Consider the following 18041-nt stretch of genomic DNA (forward strand, 5'->3'; position numbering starts at 1 on the left):
TTATCATATTTATTGGAAATTATTTATTTTGATTTCTTTTAAATTATAAAAATTTAAATGATATAAATTTAAAATATTTTATAAATTATTTAAATTTATAATTCAAAACTTTTAAACACATCTTTATTGTAAAAATTTATAAATATATTTAGTTAAGTGTGTGTATATATATTTATTGTAAAATTATTTAAATTTTTAATTAAGTTTTTTTATGTATGCCTTAACTAAATAAAATTCGTGTAACTGCAAAAGTAGAATTAGGAATTTATTAGAATAGGATAAAATAGAAAATAAAATTTATTTTAATATAAATTTCAGTTAAAAATAATATTTTTAGAATATCTTTAGAATATTCCCAACGATGTTAACTAATTGGACTAAATTCTATATTTTATTGATACAAAGTAAAAGAATAATTAGAATATTTTACTTTTAAAATAATTGTTGATGACGTGCTTTATGATCATAATACCAACATTGTTAATGTAATTAAAATATATTTTTAACTCTTTAATTTTACACAAAATTTCAATTTGATTATTTAATTTTAAAAAATATATTTTTGGTTTTTAACCTTAAAACTGCAAAAAAAATAAGGATATTGTGATCATAAATGTTAATAATCTAGGTTGGTAATTAATTCAGGTCCCCTTCGGTAAAAAAAAATAATAATAATTATATATGTGTAGGAAAATGTTTCCAAATTCCAACTCCCGTTTCCCACCTTGGAAAAAAAAAAAAATCTGTATTCCAATTTCCAACTACCGTTTGCCACCTTCCACCTAAAACATGTATCGCATAAACCGTCAGTATCCTCACTTCTTCCCCCTTCTCCTCTCCCGTCGCATCACGCCAGACTACTGCGCTTCTTTGGTGGTGAGCTCTCCGAATCTGCCCTTTTCTTCTGTTTATGTCTTCAGTTTCCTCAAAATAAAGTTAAGGAAGAAAACGAATCTTGCTTTGAATTCGAATGTTTGAATTTGCTGCGCATTTGATCACTTATGATTGGGTGCATTCGCCCCCTTTTAGATGCTTCACCTCGCAATCTATTGTCATCTGAATTTTCCGTTCAAATTTGGGTTATCTTGCTATTGCCTTACTGATTTTGAATATTGGTTTGCTTCATTGGGATATTGCGGTGGAATTATTAGGTGGTAGTTTGTGAGGGCCTTTTTGTATGGGATGCTGATTTTCGTTTTTCTCCCTAATTTATTGACATTAATTTTCAAGTCTTATTTTGGTTCATGAGCTTGCAGTCAAGTTATGAATGTCTGACAAAGGATATGGCTGCAGGCAATTCATGGATTCAGTCAAGGGATTGCAAACTCCGCAGCTAACTTTTGAACAGGAAGTGAAAGCATTTTTTGATTCAGCTCCTCCTTTGCAAAACAGTAATGAAATAAGTGAAAAATTGAACGAATTTATTGCACGCAACTCTTTGCCTTCTGGTAGGTTCATTCTCACAACAATTAATTATGCATTTTGCAATGATTACATTACTTCTAAGTGAAAATTCTGGTTCAGATGGGAATGCCAGAAGAGTAGTTTGTGTGACATCTGGCGGCACCACTGCTCCATTAGAGCAACGGTGTGTTCGATATGTTGACAATTTCAGTTCAGGTCATAGAGGAGCCACATCTACAGAGTATGTTGAATCTCCTTTGAGTTATTAAAGAATTGATGTCAACTTCTTATCAGAGTTTTCTTAAAAAGATGATGATCTTGCTGGTTTCGTTTTAGGTATTTTCTGCAGGCTGGATATGCTGTCATCTTTCTTTATCGAAGGTGAATTTCTATTTTTCTGTTCCAGTTGTGGTGCTTTCTTTTATGATGAGTTGTAGAGTATTTCTATCTCTGGTTTGGTTTCTTTTGATTTAGTTCATTGCGCATGTATATATTTGCAGGGGAAGTTTCCAGCCGTTTTGCAGATCCCTGCCTGATGATCCTTTACTTGAATGCTTTGAGGCTACCAGTGATTGCAATATTCGAGGTTTATAGTTTCTGCTGAATACTTCGTGAGACTGTGCGTGTGACACAGAAAGTAATCAGTTTATTTCCTTACCCAAAGCAGGATCAATAACCCAACAATCCTATCTTTATCATTATGACATGATTTTGTTGAAGTATTTGAATATGCATGATTTGATTGTTTGAAAACAATGATGCCAGATATCTAATGACCCGACTTTATTTAAATAATTCTCGCTTTACAGCATTATATCTATATAATATAAAAAATGTTATGTTATGATAGAACCCTCAACTTGAATTAAGTTAATGACAGACAAAAGCGCAAAATAGACAAGAACGAATTTAAATAACTTGGAATGAATTATTCTTTTTCCTGAAGAACTAAAACAGATTAAAAGGGAACTCAAGCCAAACACATGAGCCTTTTACACCCGGATAAAAAAATTACAGACAAACTAACACAAGATAACAAGGAGTAAAAGATGCAAAGCACACACCAGCTGCCACAAACTCAACAGAAAAAACGGAATCACAAAACACAATAGATTTGCCAAACTTTCAAGAGGTTGGCACTCTCCACCCAGGGCTAAAGCCACACTAACCAGTTCTTCTCTGCTCTCCTGTTTTACATATCCCACTGACAACCATCCATTCATCATGACTTCCTTATTTAGCTCCTCTATTTTCAGCTTTATCCGACTTCTACCCATTATGTTTTCCTTTGAGCCAATGGATCCTCAATGTCTGCCTTTTTACCACTCCCTGATGTCCCTCTCTTTATGTTCTAGCAGCAGTAGGAGGTTCGGTCATGTCATATTATTAGCTTATTCTTGTCCCATGAAGAAGGCTAATTGGAAAACCTATCGGCTAAAGTGAATTTTGCCTGCCTCATCTTGGTTTTTAACTTTTATATGAAAGTGGCTGAATTTTTTTTCTATAATTCAGTTCGCGAGGCTCATGCTGAAGCAGTGAAGAGGGCTATCATTGATCATCATGCTGTATGAACCATAGCTTTGATTTTTCATACTATTCTTATTTTTAAGTGTTGTTTTTCCCCCCCTTCTTTTCACTAGCAGTTCATGTTTAGATTAGCTGGGTACGATTAGAGCTAAATATGTTTTCCATTCTTCTGCAGGCAGTAGCAGACGGTCTCCTATTAAAACTTCCATACAGTACAATATTTGAGTATCTTCAGGTAAGCCTTGTTTATGTTTTTATCTGTTTATTTCATGCTGCAAACAAATCAATCTAGATTATTGTATATCCTCTGCTGCTTTGTCTGCCTGGATATTAACTGACAGTCAACTTTGGAGGTGGACTTATGCGTCTTTCACCTCCATAATTTAGTCATATATACTCATATTTTAAGATTTTGCCACTTCTTTACTTGTGATGATTTTTAACTTAAGTGCCAAATCAGTAGTTTTGTTGTGCAAAATAGCCATGTAATTTTTTTGTTAGTGCAGATGCTGCAAATGACTGCAGTGTCAATGAGGTGCCTTGGGCCACGTGCAATGTTCTATCTTTCAGCTGCAGTATCTGATTTTTACGTTCCTTGGAAGGACATGGTAATAATTTGAAAATTAGTTCTTCAATATTGTTGTCTTGTTCTTTATCTCTGGATCCCGTTATTCAAAAGTGTAGATATATGTTAATTACTAGATTGTTACCAATGCAGTTTTTAGTTTTTACACTTAAATATTGTTCTAAATGATATAATTTCTTATAGTTGAAGAAATTTTGGAACTGCAATATTAATCAAAGATGAAATTTTGTCTTGGATAACAGATTTTGAACATAACGGACGACAAATTCTATAAAATATAGACCTCAAGATGAGGATGCCTGGGGAAAAACCTAATCAGATTAGTATGGTTGGTTATTACTTTAAAAGGTGTACCATAAAGCTAGAAATTTGCAATTTTGACATATATATATATATGTCAGGTTTTTCTTTTTTGGTAAGATACATATATTAGATTTACTAGCTATTGATGATGTCAACTTGTTTTAATCTTGTAGGTGGAGCACAAAATTCAGTCAGGATCTCACATTTTGGACGTGAAACTCGTTCAAGTGCCAAAAATGTTGTCGGTGCTAAGGGAAGATTGGGCTCCATCTGCCTTCTGCATATCTTTCAAGGTACAAAAGCCTGTCCCCACCACAGCAGCCAGTTGAATGTTGCTATCTTTGACGTTATAGCATGGTTAGTTTTGATCACCCACCTGTTTGGCCATTATATGCTTGTGGGAAAAACTTTTTCATTGGCCTATATTGCTATATTAAATGCATGATTAACTTGTAGTTACCAGTCACTATCATGAAAAAAGATGTCTCGAGTTTTGCTCAAAGTTTGAAGCTGAGCTCAGTTTCGTATACCTTTCCATGTGATGTTATGTTATTTTTCATGTGACATCGTCAATGATATTGTTTTCCAAAAATTCTGTGCCTATGTTGCCCGATAAGGAATTCAATAAAAATTTGCATTCTTTTTTTAATCTTCTTTATAAAGAACAGTTGGAATATGTAAATGAAAATGTTCAGATTCAAACTATATTGTTTTCCAAGGATCTCCTGTTTTCTGGCAACCCTAAAAAGCATTGAAAAGAAAATGACATACCATGATACTAATATTCTTTTATCTAAGATTTATTGTTTTTCATTGCTGACAGTTAGAGACAGATACAAACATTCTTCTGAAGAAGGCTGATAAGGCTCTTGAAAAGTACAAGATGCATGCTGTTGTTGCAAACGAACTCTCCACTCGCAAGGAGGAAGTGGTGGTCGTCACTAGTTCTGAGAAGACTACTGTTCGGCGGAATAAGAGTCAACCTGGTGATGTTGTAGAGAATCCCCTAATTAAGCTCCTTTCTGGGAAACATTTAGCTTACATTGAAGAATCTAGCAGATGAGTCAAAACAACGAGATCCTGATCAGCTGTGTTTTTGGGTCACCAAAACTTTCGTTTGCATTTGATAACTTCATCATCCCTAAGAAGGATGAGAAGAAATAGACGCACTATAAGTTATAAAAACAAAGAGAAGAAATGTTGAGGGCCCTTGTCTGAATTTCACTTTTTTTTTTTTTTTTTTCTAAGATTAGCCTTATAAGTTATAAAAAAACTTTGTATCATATTTTTGAGTTTTATCTCATAATAAAACGGGTATACGCCATTTTCTTTCATGATTAATAAATTGTATATATTTTGAATGTTTGGGGCTTCAGTGTTTGTTGTTAATGGTATTGGCAGTGCAAGACAAAGTTAATACGATGAGCAAAAGAAATAGGTTTCTTATGAGGAACAATAGAACCAGATTTCAGTATGCGTTTTCAATTCTACGACCCTCTCGTTAGAATTGAAACTGCAAGCGATCATATCAATGTGATGAATTGAGCCTTTTCATGTTTTATTTTAGTGTATAGATTCAATCAATTCTTAAATTACTGAGTGATTATAGAGAGAGAATAGAACTTGTACTAACAGAGGGGCCCCGCCATTGCACATGCCTTCTTCCTCACATGAACAAATTTTATTCTATTCATTGGAGTTTGCAAGTCTAAAAACTGAATTTTTTTTAATCTTGAACATTCAAGAGACCATTTGCGAATAAGCAGAGCTTTCAACCTAGTGTTTTTCCAAGTTGAACCACGCATATTACAATGCCTTTTGCTAACTCTCTGAATTGATCAAACTTGAGAGCCAGTACGCCATGGATCTTCTCTTGAATCAGTGAGGATTTATTGACTTTTTTCGGTTTTATATATCTATCTATATATATAGATATAGAAGGTTAAGTTGCAAATTTATCCTGAAAATTTCCACTTGATAGCACGAAAACTGAAATTTTTTTTGAGTTCAATATTATCCCCAAAGTTTAAAATCATGACAATTTTATTTTTTATTGTTAAAAATACTAACGGTTAATATCAATATTTTAACTTTCAACGTTAGTTTTTTAATAGTAGAAAGCAAAATTATTATGATTTTAAACTTTTACGATAATGTTGAACCTAAAAAACCTTTCAGGTACTCAGTGCTTTTAAGTGGCAACCTGTGGAAAAAAATTTGCATCTTAACCCTATATTTATATATATATTGAGAATTTCAATTCTTAATCTTTAATCTCTTTTTTTTTTTGGCCAACTAAATCTTTAATCAACGTGTTACCGAATTGGGAATTCTTATATATGAGTTAGACTAAAGTGGGTTTTGCACATTTAAGTGAAACTCCAAAACAAATTAATAACCATTTATGATTTATTAGTCTATGATTGCAGATTAAATAATAGAATAATTTTGTAAGGATAGATGAATTAAAGGAACGATATGCCCAAGATAAATGAGTAGTTATATATAAATATTTGAAGCCTTGAAATAATAATATGCGAATAAATTAAAAAACAAAAGCATGTAAATGAACTTTCAACTAATTCGATTAAGTTTTTTTCATCACTTTGATCAAATATTTATCCATCCAACTATTATTTAATTGAGGTTAATTTGATTAAATTATTAAGCCAATGGAGGAGAGGCTGATTCGTCATTTTTTTCCCCTATTCATCTGGATTGAACCATCCAAATCGTTACTAATATATTCAATTTATTCAAATTTTTATAATCTTTTTTTTTTTTTAAATCAAGAGAGGATTATGCAGACCATAAATCTGTAGTATGTACTAAAATTAGAACCAAAAAGCAGAGCGAAAATCTGATGCAGCTTTATGCAGAAATCCAAAATTACAAGAATGTACGGAAATCAAAGTAGGAAGAAACAAATGACCTAATCATAACAAACACTGTCAAATAGTCATTACTCCACCAAACTCCATTAATGGCAGAGCCATCTCATAATTAACACTCTGCTCTTTTGTACCATTTCATTTCCATTTACTGCATCACAATTTATATGCAAAACGTGATCCTAATTGCATGGCATTACCTCATTCTCAAGCATTTGTTTTATTTTATTTTTAAAAGCAGTTGTTATATTAAAATAAAAATTGTACTATGAAGCTCCAACGTTAAATAATCCTATACACAACCAACCATCTGGTCTAGTCAAGTAGAAGGAAATTATTGCTGGTAAAAAAAAAAAAAAGTAGAAGGAAATTAGGAATTTGACATCTTTTTAAATAAGATTTTGAATTCAAGGTTTTAAAAATTAAAATGCAATGATACATAATATTGAAATAAAGGACTAGACATCAGCCATATGGTGGTGAATGAAAAATAACATAATCCTATACACAACAATATTAATAATAATAATACACCAGAAACATACTGATACTTTGGGAGAAAAATAATCACAAATTCTGGGTGGGGAAACATACAAAGAAATGAGAGGGAAAAAAAAGAAAAAAGAAAAATCTATTATCTATAGAGCGAGCTTGAAGTAAAGAAGAAAAATCAAGCTCTGAATAGAAGAATTATACATATAAACATACACTACTTATCTGTTATGTAAAGGATTAGGACCAGTGTAGATTTTTCTTTTTTCATCACCAAAAGCGGGAGCTTCTGAGCCATGATCTTCATCATCACTTTTATGAGTCTTCTTGTTTGCTAAACCTGGCTTGGCTTGAAGAGGAATAGACCCAGATTTAACGCTCTGAAATTTTGCAGACCCATCAGAAGAAGCAGGAGAGGTTTTGAGCAGAAACAGAAGCAGAAGCAGAAGGAGAGAGAGACAAGAAGCCACACCTATAAGCTTCATAATATATACTTAAAAACTTAAAATAGTGCACATAGGAAACAATAACTTTTACAATTGGTTCAAAACCCCATAAAGGAAATGAAAAAAAGGAAGCAACTTTTGGGATCTGAATCTAAAAGGGTGTCGCAAATCAAACCCAGAAGAAGAAGGAGGTGGTGCCTGGAAGATGGTGAAAGAAGAGAAAAGAAAATGATAATAAAAGCAACAGTATGCAAAGGATCTGAATTCTGAATATCTGATGGCCTGATGCTGCTGATCTGAGTCTGCCTTTTTTTTTTTAAATCTCTGCCCTTTTTGGTTTTTGGAGAGTGAGCTCTGAAAATGAGGAGAGGGGTCAATATAGTGCATAGGGGAGGGTGCCATGAATGCAAATAAATATGGTGCAGACTGAGAGAGAAAGAGAGAGAGTCTGTAAGAGTGCCATTTTCTGAGCCTTTTTTACATGGGAAACAACCATATGGACTAGAGAAAGAAATGAAAGAGGCCTTTCTTTGTTTTACTTTGTTCTCGTTTGCTCCTGTTGAAGCCCACTGTGATTCATATATTTATTGTCTGCACAGAGAGAGAGAGAGAGAGATTTGTGTGTATCTGCCTCACGTCAGATGATCAAATATGTCATAATCTGCCCTCTCTCTCTCTCTCTCTCTCTCTCTCTAGTGAATATGCCATTTACTATTATTATTTACTCCTCTCTTTCAAACTAGCGTCTTTGAATTCCCTTTGAATATGGTTGGTATTGAACTCTTCTCTTAATGCATGTTAGACTCCAGGAGCTTAGTTAAACAGATACAAAAGAATGAGAAAAGTAGATGTAGGGATTCATATTATAAACTTAGGTTTAATTTGTTATAAGGTCTATAACCACACTTATTAATAGATCTTTCAAAAAAAATTATTATGTCGTCTGAAAAAATTATAACTCAAATTAATTTTATACTATGTAAGTACGTATTATTTTTAAAATTCAATAGGAGAATTTGTAAACTTTTTAATTAAATTTTATTAAATAATTAACCCTTAGAATTATAGTCAACTTTGACTGAGATCTTAAAGATAATATGTAACAAACAGGTATTGAAGTTAATGGAAGGAGTTAGTCTTTCACAATGTGATAATCTAAAGCTTAAATTTCCAGTGGGAAAAATGGCACATTTATCGTCTTATAGTGTTTCGAATATGATTATTTTCAATAAAAAGATATACATACCTAACTAGCAAAAAAATAAAATAAAGATTACGTGTCATTAATATGCATGCAATAACATATCTCTTATATGTGAACGATTTTGAGAACTGATTCCTTAGTTCAAGAAATAAAAATCACAAAGTGCTAGACCCCAAGTTGATTAAAACTTTAGGCATTGAACACTTTCTTTTTTCCATAAAAAATAAAGAATTAAAATCTATTCAAAATAATGATTATTTTTTACGTGGAATCCAGTAGTGAATTATTTTGAGAAAACATTGAAGTTGGTCAAACGTGTGGGGGAGTTTGACAAAAGGGTTATGAACAAATGTGTGTATCTTTTTTCTTACACAGAATGATGTTGTCTTCATTTGCTTTACACGTCCGATTAAAAAGCATTGAAACCTTTTTAACCTTTTTCTTTAAAAAAAAATATTTTATAGCCTTAAAATCTTCAGAATATTTTGAAAAATCTACCTTATAGATTGCATCCTTTTCCCGTTTCTCTTATTAGAATTAGATGCCATGATTTCTATAATAGGTATGTTCATCCCCTTAATTAGAAGAACTATGCCCATCAATATTTGGAAGCAAGGTGATTTTGACAATTTCAACTAAAAATGTTTTCCATGGTTTAGTTTTTTTTATATTTAAAATACTATCTATTAATTTATGTTTATATTTTCTCCACTACATTTTTCTCCTTCAATTAAAAAATTGTTAAATTTAATAAACAAAATATACTTGAAAATTATATATGTTTGGGCTCACATAACGAAAGTTATATATTTGAAAGCCTGCCAAAAACATTTTAGAGATTAGAGAGGGAGCATATCCTCCAAAATTTAATTTAAAAGAAAATACCTCTACCATATTGATCATCATAATTAAAGGCCTAAATAAAATCATACCCTTTTGATCCTTCAAACTGAAACATTCTCTTTTCCCTTTTCATGTCAATACAAAAAATTAAGAATAAAAGCTAACCCTTTTCACTACGAAGTCCTCACCAACAAACAAGCCTAAAAGTCATTATGCACTTGTTTGCTCCTTATATAACTTTCTTCTTTTCTCAATACAATTAATTGAATTTGAAACTTCTGCTCACATCTAGGCTCTTACCATAAACCATCGTTCCTGATTTTTAACACTAAGTTTTTTTTAATAACTGTATTTTTACTCAAGAATTAAAAATAATGAAACTTGAGAGTTGATGATAAAAAAATTATACCAGATTAAAGAGACCTAAAACTTAATGATGACATTATCAAAGAAAAGACTCCATCATAATGGCAAACACCCACCACACCCAAAGTTGAGGTTGAGAAAAGGATCTGAGTGATGATTATTTCAGGGTGTTAAAATGGCTTTGCACCTTTGACTGCCACAACCACATTCAAAAAGAGACAAGAGAAGACATGAGGCTATTATGAAGGTTGGGAAATAAATTGGAGCACAAGCAAGTGCAAATGATGAAAGGAGGTCACTTTCTTACCTTGCTCTTTGCCTTTTAGTTTCCCTTTTTGTGATGGTCAAAGTCATGGCTCCCTTTGCCATCATTGGAATCTCAAATGCATCCGCAATTCTACAACTCCACACTTGTGAAGGTGACATGGTTTTGACCTCAAACTCATGGCTCCAAGTAATATGATTACCTGAAGGTATATTTGGATTGAAGAAAACGGGGAAAAAGGAATACTTTTAAAGACCCTTTGCATGACATGGACAGCAGCATGTGCATGCGTGTGTGAGCATGTATTTAATGGCTTAAACTTCAATTTTTTCCAGCCGAAAAAATGGGTGGGAATTGAACTATAGTCAATATGAGCTAAATTCTCTGGACAGAATAAGAAAGGAGAATTAAGGAGAGAAGCTAGTGATAACAATGGCAAACATGAGGTGTTTGCATTAAGATTGGTAGATATTTAGATACATATACTTATTCCTTCTCACCTCATAATACGAGGGGGTATTGTGGTTACATTCTACAAGTATGTAAAAACAGAAACATGACGTGGATGGAGATGTTTGTCATTGCTTGAAGCATATGAATAAATATTGATATCAATAGCAATGTATAATCTCATATCTTAGAGGCATCAGCTGTGACTCGGCTCAAGGCAATAGCAGTCTTTGAGCCAGAGGGGCGACCTAGATGCTTGCCGATGAAGTCCCCAGCCGACATGAGCTTTCCAAGATCAACATTAGTTTTCACTCCCAGCCCATTCAGCATGTACACAACATCTTCGGTAGCAACGTTTCCTGAAGCTCCCTTAGCATATGGACACCCACCAAGACCAGCAACAGAGGAGTCCACTGTACAGATCCCCATCTGTTTAATGCAAATCAAAATTCATTACTGATTCTTAGACTACCAAAACATAAATTGAGGTCCCACATTCTGCTTTGTCAACAAAAACATGAATCCCATTAACTTGCATTACCATGATAAAGAACAGACTTTGCGGAGACAAGACTCAGCATATCAAGGTTTTAGTTTTAGTTTTTTTTTTTCCCCTAAGGAAAAAAATCTATTTGTGCTTTTTTAATTCCTGCCAGGATATCACATTCGATGATTTAAAAATGAGCAAGAGAAACGGACGGGACAGGTAATAGAAAAATGATAGGTATCATGAATTTATTGTAATCAGTTCCCCTTTGTAATTTGACATATCGCATTCAATGTTTTTAATATGAATGAGTAAAATGGCAGGAAGAATTAATGGAAAATTGATCAGTTATTATGAATTATTTTAAATAATTGTAATTAGTGTGGTTTGAAATATCACATTTAATGTTTTAAAAAGGAGAGTGATAGGTAATATGATTTTTTTAGATAAATGCAATGAGTTCCCATCTAGGGACTTTGTTTTAGATTTTTAATTACCCCTTTAACGAGAAGGCAACATAGGAAGAGAGGCAAATGGTATCAACAACACTGAAATGTAGGGCCTGCTTGATCCCATCATTCTGCAAGTGGCAGGAGAAAAGAAATCAAACCCTGCTTTTCTCCCCATCATCATTAACTCATCCTAACCCTTTAAACCTAAATTAACAACTAAAGCCAACCTAGCTCTAGTTACAAATGGTGTAGGTAAGGTTCGTTCTCCATACACCATATGCCAGTGAAACCTGCAAGGCCAATATTTAACAGTTCTACTCATGTGGCATATGATAGTCTTCTCTATTTTGTACAGTTATATGTTATCATCATAGAAATTTAAAAAAATACAGATTTTATTTTAAGATGAAATCTAGGATTATAGATTATGTCCATGGATTGGTACATCAATAAAAACTTTAAAGGTATAACGTGAAAGAGGAGAACTCAGTAAGTTCTATACATTAAAAGACAAGTATAACAAAAGCGGCAGATGCTATTTTTGATATTTTGATAGCTTACTTGAAGGGACGCCAGAATATTTGGAAGGGATTGGCCATAAGTGTCATGGAAGTGGACAGCAATTGCCTCGATTGGAATGACAGCCATCACAGCCAAAAGCATGGGAATCACAGTTCCTGGGCACAAAAAAGTGAATGGAGAACAATACAAGTACAAGATCATCAGGGAGTTATCATCGGAGTCCAATTAATTAGCAGATGGCACAAAAAGGAGAAATCAAACAATCTTCTTTATAGGCACATACTTTGGCCATATGTTTATTAAAATCATGGGGGGAAAAAAATCAGCAGAATAATGGGTATTTGACCAAACATAGAATCCTATTGATCTGCATGAAGAATCTAAGCACACGTAACTTAAAAAGCAGATGCATGTATATTATTATTAATAAACGTTTGAGGCCATGCCCAAAGAAAAATTTAATTTGACAAAACACCTAGTCTACTGGAAGAACGAGAGGAGTTCACCACTACTAATGAATCAACTATCAAGCATGGATGCCTGGAATTAAAAAAACCAGGTTATCAAAATCACCACCTGGCGTGCCAACTCCAATTGTATCACCAAGGGAGATCTCAAAGCAACCCATATCATATAGTTCTTTAGCTACATATGCCACTTTTGAGGGAGAGATTGGTCCTTCCACTGGACATCCAAGAACACATGATACATACCTATAAAATTTAAATAGAACATACTAATTGAAATAAGCATAATGGAAATAGAATTTCTATGCTGATAAAATTCATTTTAGGATTAGAATCTCGTGTTCAACCATTAGGTCTTGACTTAATTGCCTCTTAAACATATTAGGAAGGATCTAGTCCACCATGATAGCAAGTCAAGAATGCATCAAAATATAGCCATAGTCTGATTGAGGCATATTCAGTCAAAACATACAAAAAGCAAATACAGAGAAGTTTAGATGTCCCAAAACAAGAGTAAATCCCAGCAGTCTAAGATATTTTATACAGTTAAGCCAAGGCACTGTCCAAAATCAAAAGGAAAATGGTGGAGTAACAACTACAACTCTTCCTGGAGAAGATCAATCTAAATATAAAAAGAAAATAAGAATTGTTGTCCAACAAAACTAAATACATATGCAGAGAAGAAGACAGTGATATAACAGAATCTTAAAGTCGTGGTAAAAGTAAATAGAAGGGATACCCTCGAACAGGAATTGAGAGCTCTTTAGCTGCACTTGTAACAGCACGATAACGGACAAGACTCTCCTCAATACTACAGTTGATGTTTGATTTTGAAAATGATTCAGAAGCTGATGCAAAAACAGCTACTTCTCTAGCACCAGCTGCTATAGCAGCCTCAAAGCCCTGTAATTGTAGCAGGTCAGAGGTCTACAAATAAATATTCTTCTTCATGGTTATTCTACATGTACGTACCTTTAAATTAGGAGTCAAAACTGGCAATCTGATACCTTCCAACTTATGAACTGCTTGCATTACGTCCTTTGCATCAGCTAACTGAAAGATAGAAATTAAATGATGTCCATGAGGGTATGAGCCAAAATAAAAGGCCAAATTTGTTTAAGAAAAAAAATTTATAATCAAAACACCGCTAATTTAGAATAGCCTATGCATACGAAAGGATAATGGCCAGAACTGTTGGCATCCCTGAAAATTATAGGAAAGACTGAAGTTGTACCAAAACATCAAAAAGCAGCATCCTATTGTGACTCAGAACCACAGAGTAAGATCCTTAAATCATTTTATCCTTGTATACAATGCATGACATATCTCAAGCATGCACAGTACTCTATCTATCCAAAAGATTCCTTAAACTTTGTGTGGTTGGGCAGGTTGTTTATTTCTCTTCTTTCTTCCTTCAAAAGAAAGTCAGAATTCTATCTTGCTACAATTTGATCCTGCGTTTTGAATATTAGGTAGTCAATTCTGTTTAATATATGCTTTTGACAAGCAAATTCTCCTCAGGTGCTGACACAGAATTCTTAACATCTATGATTGAGTCAGCTGTATACATCACAATGAAGTAGTGACAAGAAACCTATAAGTCAAAGTACAATTATCTATTAAAAAGTCACATTTTCCCTTTTGATTCAAGTTTTCATTGACAAATAAGTAAAAGATTATTGTTCCAACATATTGTTAGACATCTTGCGTAATGTTAAGTCAGATTTAAGCATTTTTGTAATATTAAAATTATGGGAAACCAATCTAACAATCCTTATAGTATTACCAAGTTGTGAATCAGGTCCTTCTAGTTATTTTTCTTTTTATTGAATCCTCTTGGTCTACTCAGTTAAAAGTTTCAGTCCTTTCCGTTAAATGCTACAAATTTCCGTTAGGATCATATTGAGTAGGCCGCACACTAACTTTCTCTCTCTTGGAATACAAGCTAATCTCTCTGTCCATGCTTCTATCTCTCTTTCCTAGAATAAAAGCCCATGTCTGCGATCTTTCTTCATCATCTTCTCCATCTTGCAATTCCTAATAGCATCTGTGCAGTAAACTAAGAGAATGAGAACTAGCAATTATGTTATATGGTATCGTAGTGCCTTATTCCCTAGCTTTTCACCCTTGGATGCTCACAGCCTTCAAGTTTCGGGTTTTCAAATCAAATGATGTACTCCTAATATGTTATGTTACAAGCACTTAGATATTAATAAGAAAGTCGCCTATATCAGAGGGAGCAAAAGAGAGAGTAAAATGGAGAATATGGGGGAGAGAAAGCAATCAAGTTGCGGGTTTTCATATCAAATATCTATTCCTAACATGTTATGTTACAAGCAATTATATATTAATATGAAAGTTGCTTATATCAGAGGGAGCAAAAGAGAGAGTAAAATGGAGAATATGGGGAAAATAAAGCAAAGAGGAGTTTTAATGGCTGGTGAGAAGCATGCGAAAGGGTAGGAAGCAAATGGAGGAGTTCCAGAAAAAGCAAACCCACACCAATGCGGAAACAATCCAGAGGCAATTGACGTGAAGAAGGGAGCAAAATATGGAAAAGAATGAAAGAGACGAGCATGGAGAGAGAGAGAGAGAGTCCGATCCACATCTACAACCTCTTCAATATGATTCTAACAGAAGTCTGGAGCATTTAACCAAAAGGACTGTAACTTTTAACTGAGTAAACCATGAGGATTCAATAAAAAGAACAATAACTAGAAGGACCTGATTCAAAATTTGGTAATACTGTAAGGACCGTCAGATTAGTTTTCCCTAAGACTATTTAAGGGGTCCAAGCTAAGCAATAAACACATCCATGCAATTTGGAACTGATGTAGGATGTATGAACCTCAGACATATATGAACCTCGTATAAATTTTAATAGAAAAATCACTCCCTAAGACTTTCAATATCAAGAAGCATTAAACAAGGTAAAATTTTGAGCCGTCATACCTGTGGGACCCATTTGGGAGATACAAAACTCGTAGCTTCAATAACAGACAACCCACAAGATGCCAGTCTATGTATCAATTCAACCTTTACAGCCGTAGGTACAATATTCTTCTCATTTTGCAATCCATCCCTCGGACCAACTTCTACTATCTTTACAAACTTTGGTATACCTTTCAGAAACTGCATTATCCAATGAAATTAACAGAAAGTTTAAAGGTTATAAAAAGAGGCACAGACCACAGATTTAAAAACTTATTTATTAACTACCAGAGACTTGAACAGAAATTACTGCATCCATAGATCACCTTATATGTCATTTCAGGTATGTCTTTGTTATTAATACACCTGGGATTATATTGGCTATCTGAAAAGAAAAATGAATCATCATTTTTCCCAAATTTGATTGAGTTCCTTCCTGAGCTCATTGCCCTTTGACAGAAGGAGTCCCCTCGGGACATGTCCCTAGTATGTCTCTTCCATGGAAATGTCTCTGCCGTATAATCTTCATCATCTTCACTGAAACAGAGAGACATAAGGTTATGTCATGAATGTATTGAGCAGAAAAGGGCAAATCATGCATAAAATTCTTTCACGCATGCATCAGCAAATAGAATGTAAAATGTTTGTATGAAAGGAAAAAATCACCAAAAGAGATTTAATAATCTCGCAACAAATTACAATCAAGTTTCTGACTTGTGAGAAATTATAATAACTCACTTGCAGCTGGTAGATGTACTGCAACTTCGTCCTTCAATAAAGCAGTTTCCCATGCCCAAATTATCTATTCTGGGACGGCAAGCTCCAGATGAGAACCTCTGTATCCTATCTATGGTACTCATGCTTGGCAATTTGTCAAGACCAAGCGGCTCCTCCAAACTTGACATGATGATGCAGATGAATGAAAGGAAACTGGCAAAAAGATGTGAGAACATGAGTACTGTGAACAATGAACTTTTGCTTGCAACCATTATCAAGGATATTCATGTTTTCCTCAGTTAAACCAAAATTCAAGTGATTCACTTTTGGATAGACAAACATAAAAGAAGAATACAAGTAGACCAACACCAAGATGACAAAAACTAATCCTAAATCAATTAAAATAAATAAATCTACTATACACGGAAAAGCCAGTATGGAAAAAAATTCCAAAATCATATCTCTATGATTATCAGTTTACCTACTTGAAAGCTGCACCTATCTGTAAATGTACCTGGTGAATGACACAACTGCAACACTCCTCTCATTCTATGATTATTTTGTCAGATCTCACCCTCTATACAGGTTAGTTCAAAGCCTTGGTCGAGTGTAATTATAGTCTAACGTGTGCATAAGTCCAACTGAAATTATCTAGCCTATGATAACAGTTTTTACTTTTTAATAACGTGCAAAAGCATTCATTCAATATAACTGTTGTTTGTAGTAACACATGTTAAAAGCAGTTTCTAAATTGGACAACATTTCAGAGAGATTTTAGGACCAAATTTTCAATAGCAACATATCATGTGGATATTTAAATCAGCTCAACGCCATATTATTCCACATTATATTTTGATTTTACAATGTAATAGCAAACACAACAATCTTCCAAACTTTTGTCATTATAAATCCTAGCCTTATTGAACACTTCAGCATTCAAATTTCCAACAAGAGGCGCCACATTTCCAATTCCAACTGTAAATATGCAAATGCCAGAGTTGAACAGAGTCCAATGTTGTGCTTTCTGGAAGAAGCAAACCTCTTATCAACAAAGAGCATTGTGAATTTCAAACCTCCAACATCAGTGATCACTTAGCTACTAATGGCCTCATTTCATTTCTTAATCCCTCACGTGTGTCAAACAAAAGCACTGCGCCAATCCATTTGACTACTACTGATTCCAGGTGGAATAGCGAGCCTTGCTCAGCTCAGAAAAAATGAACCAAAATAAAAACTAGAGGCAGGAAGACCCCCCCCCCAAGGGCCCCAAAAAAAATTGAAAAGGTAAGGCAAAGACAACGTAATAATCAGCCAATACCCAATTGAAAACACGGCAATTAACCCTTTTTAATCCTTTATAATGTAAGTAGCTTCATTCAGCGACCCAAACAGAGAATCCTAAGAAGAAGAGCGGTGAATAGCAAGAGAGGCAAACCCACCTGAAACAACACGAAAAAGAGAAGTTGGAAGGAGGCTGGAGACCGGAGAAGGCAGCTAAGGTTTCTGATTAGGAAAAAAAATCAGAAACCCTAGAAATTTGGGGGAAATTCGGAGGTAGCTTGTTATGTGAGGAAGAAACGAGGAAGAAGACGAAGCAGAAACGTGACGGGCGGAGTCGTTGTATCTAATAAATATATTATTAAATTATGACAAAAAGAACCGATCTTTGTGTGTATCGCATTTTTTTG

At 33.8% G+C, this 18041-nt stretch overlaps 2 protein-coding genes across 5 annotated transcripts; one reads left to right on the plus strand and one right to left on the minus strand.

Moving 5' to 3' along the window:
• Positions 1-814: 814 nt before the first annotated feature.
• On the plus strand, positions 815-5007 carry LOC114758990 (phosphopantothenate--cysteine ligase 2-like). 3 transcript variants are annotated; one of them, XM_028948086.1, is made up of 10 exons: positions 815-876; positions 1294-1448; positions 1525-1645; positions 1741-1785; positions 1905-1990; positions 2917-2969; positions 3107-3166; positions 3438-3539; positions 3994-4113; positions 4644-5007. In XM_028948086.1, the coding sequence occupies exons 2-10, from the start codon at positions 1301-1303 to the stop codon at positions 4881-4883; spliced, it is 975 nt and encodes a 324-aa protein (XP_028803919.1). In that variant the 5' UTR covers positions 815-876; positions 1294-1300; the 3' UTR covers positions 4884-5007. The 3 variants fall into 3 exon arrangements, with proteins under 3 accessions (XP_028803919.1, XP_028803917.1, XP_028803918.1); XM_028948084.1 differs by lacking the exon at positions 815-876 and adding an exon at positions 996-1151; XM_028948085.1 differs by lacking the exon at positions 815-876 and having other exon boundaries at positions 1257-1448.
• A 5747-nt stretch (positions 5008-10754) lies between these two features.
• On the minus strand, positions 10755-17967 carry LOC114758997 (hydroxymethylglutaryl-CoA lyase, mitochondrial). 2 transcript variants are annotated; one of them, XM_028948095.1, is made up of 9 exons: positions 17793-17953; positions 16375-16566; positions 15963-16173; positions 15658-15837; positions 13678-13758; positions 13445-13608; positions 12815-12951; positions 12278-12393; positions 10755-11206 (listed from the first exon to the last, which is right to left on the minus strand). In XM_028948095.1, exons 2-9 carry the CDS (start codon positions 16539-16541, stop codon positions 10958-10960), a joined length of 1305 nt encoding a protein of 434 aa, XP_028803928.1. In that variant the 5' UTR covers positions 16542-16566; positions 17793-17953; the 3' UTR covers positions 10755-10957. The 2 variants fall into 2 exon arrangements, with proteins under 2 accessions (XP_028803928.1, XP_028803929.1); XM_028948096.1 differs by lacking the exon at positions 10755-11206 and adding an exon at positions 11389-11844 and having other exon boundaries at positions 17793-17967.
• Between the last annotated feature and the right edge of the window lie 74 nt (positions 17968-18041).

The sequence above is a fragment of the Neltuma alba genome, unplaced genomic scaffold (assembly GCF_004799145.2).
Source record: "Neltuma alba isolate B1F8T4 unplaced genomic scaffold, ASM479914v2 tig00010779_pilon, whole genome shotgun sequence".
In the NCBI taxonomy this organism is placed as follows: domain Eukaryota; kingdom Viridiplantae; phylum Streptophyta; class Magnoliopsida; order Fabales; family Fabaceae; genus Neltuma; species Neltuma alba.